Source organism: Bubalus kerabau, chromosome 5, assembly GCF_029407905.1.
Source record: "Bubalus kerabau isolate K-KA32 ecotype Philippines breed swamp buffalo chromosome 5, PCC_UOA_SB_1v2, whole genome shotgun sequence".
Taxonomy (NCBI): Eukaryota; Metazoa; Chordata; class Mammalia; order Artiodactyla; family Bovidae; genus Bubalus; species Bubalus kerabau.
The window spans coordinates 4,232,526-4,239,077 of NC_073628.1; the positions used below are offsets into that span (position 1 = coordinate 4,232,526).

General features: G+C 49.7%; 1 protein-coding gene across 1 annotated transcript in view; it reads left to right on the forward strand.

Moving 5' to 3' along the window:
* LTO1 (LTO1 maturation factor of ABCE1) overlaps positions 1–6,124 on the forward strand; it is a 67,838-nt gene extending 61,714 nt beyond the window's left edge. The window contains exon 4 of the mRNA XM_055580582.1: positions 5,814–6,124. Within this exon, the coding sequence (XP_055436557.1) occupies positions 5,814–5,955 (142 nt within the window). The 3' untranslated portion in view covers positions 5,956–6,124. The remainder of the gene's footprint in view (positions 1–5,813) is intronic.
* The last annotated feature ends 428 nt before the right edge of the window (positions 6,125–6,552 follow it).

Genomic DNA, 6,552 nt, shown 5'->3' on the forward strand with positions numbered 1-6,552 from the left:
CCCTCACACACACTATCTGGAAGTGCTGGGAAGTCAACATTCTGTGGGCTGATTCTCTGTCCGACGGAAGGGGGAAACGGACAGATGAAGGTCAGACATGAGAGTTGGACCATAAAGAAGGTTGACTGCTGAAGAACTGATGCTTTTGAACTATGGTGCTGGAAAAGACTCTGGAGAATCCCCTGGACAGCAAGGAGATCAAACCAATCAATTCTAAAGGAAATCAACCCTGAATACTCATTGGAAGGACTGATGCTGAAGCTGAAGCTCCAATCCTTTGGCCACCTGATACAAAGAATTGACTCATCAGAAGAGATCCTGATGCTGGGAAAGACTGAGGAAAGGAGAGGGGGGTGACAGAGAATGAGATGATTGGATGGCATCGTCCACAGACTCAGTAGGTGTGAGTTTGAGCAGGCTCTGGGAGATGGTAAAGTCAGGGAAGTCTGGTGTGCAGCAGCTTGTGGAGTTGCAAAGAGTCGGACACAACTGAATGACTGAACAAAAAGAGATCCCAAGAGCCAGTGGACGGAGATGGGCAGTGGGGTCGGGGGAAGCTAGAGAGGCCAGGAGACATTGTGTGCAGCTCTGATGAGAAAGAGGAGGGAATCAGGTGACCATCAGGAATGAAGTGTTCTGGATGGAGGGGATAGCATGTGTTAGTCGCTCAGCTGTGTTTGACTCTTTGTAACCCCATGGACTGTAGCCCGCCAGGCTTCTCTGTCCATGGGATTCTCCAGCAAGAATACTGGAAGGGATCGCCATTCCCTCCTCCAAGAGGGAATAGCAGGGGACCACCTCATGGAGATGAGGGTCTTTTCCATTCCAGTGCATTCAGTGTCTAGAAATAAAAAGTATTCAACTTCATATAATACCCCTGAGAAAGTGGCTTAGCAGGATTATGTAACTGCTTCATGTACTGGTAAGCCCAGGGGCTTCAGACCACACAGGGTCCTCCATCCATTTTTCTTGCCCTATGGACATAATCTGGACAAGAAAATTGTGTTTTGAAGATGGCAGATCCAAAGGGGAAACAAAAATATGTGTAGCAGGCATCCGTTTATTAGAGACCAAGTTTAGTATGATCAGTCAAGTCTTTCTGCTTGATTACAGCAAAAAAGAATAAATAAAAGAGGCAAACCCAAGACCTCTCCCTGGTTGCTCTTTAGAAAGAGCACCGTTGTGATCTGGTGGAATCCAAGTCAGGTGTGGTGGGTACCACAGTCACCCCCCCAGATGATGCTGTTGATGATGAAGAAATGAGTAAGAATCCACTGGGTGCAGCAGAGATATCTTTTCCTTCCTGGAGACTGTTGCTAAGGAGCGTATTCATAATGAAAGACCATTGTCTTGGGGCATGTGAAGAGGCCCACAGAAATCAAAGGACTTTAAAGGGGTTGAGAAGCAGGTGTGGTGAAGAGTCGGACATGGCGGGAGTTGTCATGGCTGGAAGGGACAAAGTTCAGATGGTGCCCACGGCATTTTATTGCAGAAAGGAAAGAATCCTTTTGAATTCTGTAATAACACTCTGTGTTTGTGGTCTATTTTCATCTGAGGATCTCAGAACACTTTCAGGTTGTCATTAAGCTTCACAGAGACCTGATGCACTGGGTATAATTATACCCATTTCTTCGCAGGGTCATCTGAGGCCCTTTAAGATTAGCCGACTTGCTTGGAGACTTTGATCTCGACTTTTCTGTTTTCCACCCCGACTTGCCTGGTTCATTTTAATGTCGCTAAATCAGTAAGGGTCATGAAAATTTCAACAAATCAACTCCAAAACCAGTTACTTAAATTCTTGGGCAAACCCTCCGTGGCTCCCCATGACCACCTTCCTCTCATGTTCATTAACAAAACCAGTTAGCCAAGGTATTTTTTTACATGCTTTTAAGAAAAGTCGTTGTATGGAAATATTGAAAGGCATGAGATTGATCCCACGGAGCAAATGCTCCCCTTTCCCATGGTCTGGAATGGACTCCGTCCCAGGCAAATGGTAGTTGCAGGTATGCCGCTAATTTCCCATCATTCTGCCTGGAGGCGATAAGATGTCTTTTCATCTTAAGTTACATAAGTATCCAAACACATAAGGAGACCGTTTATTACAAAGGCAACCGACAAGGGCAAAAAAAAAAAAAAAAAAGAGTTTCATTTATTCTGAATATCTGCACTAAACGGTTTTGATGTCTTTTCAGGGACTCCTAAGTACTAAGAAGGAGAAAAAAAAATGCACAAAAGTCCTTTTAAAAATGCAACCTGGCTGTCGCTGATGTTGGGTCTGTCGAGAAATCTATTGTCCATAAGGCAAGGGCCGGGCGATCATAATCCATCCTATGATATTTGCATTCGCCTTCCCCGTCTGCCCAACCGGCGGCTTATGCAAAGCAGCTCTTAGTATTCTTAGGGGGGTGGGGGCAGGGAGAGAGGCATGTACATGTACTTCAAAAACTCGGCTCCTGACAATGGGAACATTTGTGGTAAATATGCTGCACTCTGGATGTTTTCTACCCGCTTCTTCAGGAAAACAGATGAGTAGTTTCTCTGACAGTGAAATTTATAGGTAACTGAAGGAAATGAGAGGTAAAAGGGAAAACTCCCTGTTTTTAATGTTTCCCATATAATCAAGCGCCTCTTTCACGGAGGTACCCCACTGCACTCCATCCTTCCACATTCTTTCCCCTTGACTGGCTCTCAAAAGATCCATTTCAACGAGGAAGAAAAAACCCAGCATCAAGGATGATGGTTGTGGATCCTGACACGCACATAGGGTGTCTGCTAAACAGATAGCTTTGGCTCCGCCGAATTGGACAACCGACCTCTGGGTGAGCCGCCCAGCAGCCGCGCTCCTGCAGGCTATGTCGAGGGAAGCGGCCCTGCAGATTAGGGGCCCCCCGGGAAACCGAGACCGATCCGGCCGCTCAGTTTCATCTCTAATCTATTCGGCGAGGTGTGTTCAGTCAGCGACTTCCCAGGAAGACTTGGGCCGCATGGGAAGAAATTTAAGTTTCCAGCCTGTGTCCCTAGGGCCGTCTGAATGGAGCCGGTGTTTGAGCCTGTCCTGCACCTCGTGTAGGTCTGCGATACCATCAGGGGTGCCCCTGCACTGGGCGGCGGGGGAGGAGGGAGGTGGCCGGCCTGGGGACTCAAGAAACTCAATCCCAGGCCGTTTTAGCTCGACAGACATGGATGGAGAATTTACTAGGGTGGATGGATGGATAAATTAAATCACAAAATCTGCACTGGGAGGGAAAGGAGTGTATGTGACTACTGTAAGGCAAGTGAGGATAAGATATATGTGCATGTATATACATATATATATATATAAAGAGAGTTGGGCTTCCCCAGTGGCTCAGTAGTAAACAATCCACCTGCAATGCAGGAGACACAGGAGATTCGGGTTTGATCCCTGGGTGAGGAAGATCCCCTGGAGGAGGAAAGGGCAACCCACTCCTGTATTGGAGGAAATGGCAGTCCACTCATGCCTACAGAATCCCATGGACAGAGGAGCCTGGTGGGCTACAAAGAGTCAGACAAAACTGAAGCGACTGAGGACGCACTCACACATGCACAGAGGCACAAAAACATTTCGGATAAATGATTTCTTCTGTCTCAGAGAACCTAGGATGATATTTCAGATGGATTCTGAAGGATAAATGGAAACTCAATGAGAGGAAGACTCTGTGAGTTTATTCAGGCTGCTGTCACAAAGCACCCCAGCCAGAGGGGAAGGCCTGCAGGCTGGAACCCCAGACCCAGGTGTGGGCTGGGCTGGTCCTCCTAGGGCCCCCTCCTGGGCGTGCAGACGGCTGTCCCCTCCCCGTGTCCTCACAGGGTCGTCCCTCTGAGTGTGTCTGTGTCCTGACCGCCTCTTCTTATAAAGCCACTAGACCTCTAACAGACTAGGGCCCACCCAAAAGACTTCATTTTTACCTTAATCACTTTTTGAAAGGCCCAGCTCCAGATACAGTCACATCATGAGGTGCTGGGTCAGGACCCCAACACAGGGCTCTTTGGGGGAGACAGTTTGGCCCCTGACAAAGGGAAGGTGGTCCTTTCATGATGTTATAGAGACAGCAAAGCCAGAGACACAAAAGGGCAGGGTCTTGGGTCAGGTTTCCCGGATGCAGAGCCTGAGGCAAGGGCTGGGATCCACATGATTTACTGAGGGAGGTCTCTCAGAGGAAGTGAAGGAGGCAGGATGGGGCAGGGGGCAAGCCTCAGTGAGGTGGTGGTCTCAGCCGGAGACTGGCCTCAGCCTGGGCCCTCATGGAGCTCTGGGGTGTCAGATGTGGGACCAATAGACTTGATGCCTCTTGAGGCCACCATGGGGGCTTTTTGTACACCCCCTTCCAGGTTAACCAGACACTGGCTGTGGTTTCCCAGGATGGCCAAAGCGTGATGTTCTTAGCCAGGGCTCCCATGGGGTTGAGGAGCAGGTCAAAGCTAAGGTTTTTCCCATAGTCAAGTACGGATGTGAGAGCTAGACCATAAGGAAGGCTGAGCACTGAAGAATCGGTGCTTTCGAACTGTGGTGCTAGAGAAGGCTCTTGAGAGTCCCTTGGACTGCAAAGAGATGAAACCAGTCAATCCTAAAGGATATCAACCGTGAATATTCTTTGGAAGGACTGAGGCTGAAGCTGAAGCTCCAATACTTTAGCCACCTGATGCAAAGAGCTGACTCACTGGAAAAGACCCTGATGCTGGGAAAGATTGAAGGCAGGAGGAGAAGGGGGCGACAGAGGATAAGATGGTTGGATGGCATCACTGACTCAAGGATATGAATTTGAGCAAATTCTGGGAGATAGTGAAGGACAGGGAGGCCTGGCGGGCTGCAGTCCCTGGGGTCGCAAAGAATCAGACATGACTGAGCAAAAATAGCAGCAACAACTGGACCAGGAGCTGCCTGAACAGCCAACATTAGAGGCTGGGGGTGCTCCTGGCAGCCGAGCTCCTGGGGGACCTGGGTGGGTGCCCACGCTTCCCAGAGGCGCAGTGAGCTTGAGGGGACAGAGTGGCTGCGTTGGTGGGTTGACCATGGGGGTCTGCAGTGGTGAGGGTGGGGTGTGGGCAGAGCTACTGAAAGGGGGAAAATTGAGGATGAAGCTACACTGTTGCCCCTGGTCTCTCTGGCCTGCCCCCCGCCCCCCGCCTGGCACGTGGCAGGGACCCTGCAAGAGTGGCTGTTCAGTTGCTAAGTTGTGTCTGATTCTTTGCGATCCCATGGACTGCAGCACGCCAGGCTTCCCTATCCTTCACTATCTCCAGGAGTTTGCTCAGACTCATGTCAATTGAGTCTATGATGCCATCTGCAAGAGGGGCTATGAGAAAACCCATGTGGGCCAGCCCTGGACCAACTTCTGCATTCAGAGAGCTACTTCCATTGCCTCTCCTTGGGCTTTTATTAAAAAGAGGTGATTTCTCATTCTTTGCTTTTGGATTCTAAGGGTCTTCTGAGTGGCTTTTGAGCTATGGAAATTATGTTAAACATCACAGACTTGATTGCTTTTTATAAACTTTTCATGATCTTGATTTCTTTTTAACCTTTAGAATAAACAACATAACTCTGAATCCTATAAAGGAAAAGGAAAAAAAGAGGTGATTTCAACCTGATGAATAAATCCAAGGGGACTGGGTATATAAGTGGACTGTGTATCTTTGCAGAGGAGCCCGCTGCCCAGAGGCCAAGGAAGTGAGAAGTTGGACAGCGTCAGCCATGGGGGAGGGGGCAAGATCCTTCCTCCTCGTGGGGCGAGGAGCCCAGGGGTACACAGAGTGAGGAGGAGGATGACTCACGGCAGGCTTTCTTCCTTCCCCAGTTTGTCGGAGGCGGTCCTGTCCTCCATGGCCAGCTCCATCCACTGTGGGTTTGAGGGAAGCCCTCCTGATTCCATCACCATTACCACTGCCTGCTGGAGGATGGTCATGTGCTTGAGCACGCAGGAATGGTGCTGCGTCTGAATCTGGCACAAAGCGCAGGCGGGGAGAGGTTCACGTGGTGAGAGCTGCCTTGGGAACCACCCTCTCCAAAGCCGACATCCTGTGAGATTCACCAGCAGTGTTCTGAGCCTTCTCAGCAGCGCCTCTTCCTGCTATGGACCCTCAATGCCTGTCTGGTTAATAAAGGACACGAACCACTGATGCGTCCTCTTGCTGAATCCATCTGGGACTCTGGGTATGGAGAGCGGGTGGGGTGCTGCTAGCCCAGCTCTGACAGGGCTCCTGTTTTGATGATGGACAGGGACCCTGGAAGAGTCCCCTCACGCACTCCCATAGGTCAGCTTAGGGACATATTCACTTTCTGCTCCCATCAGACTGTTTGTTCTGGCAAAGGAGCTGCAGGCTGACAAAGAGGATATGATGTGGGACTTCCCTGAAGGTCCAGTGGTTAAGATTCTGTGCTTCCATTGCAGCAGGGACATGGGTTCGATCTCTGGTCGGGGGTCTAAGATCCCACATGGCTTGTAACATGGCCCAAAAAATAAAAGGGATTCTATCCTGAACAAAGCGGTAGACCCCCCTCCTGTTAGAGTCATTTGAGAAACTGTGCATTTGATT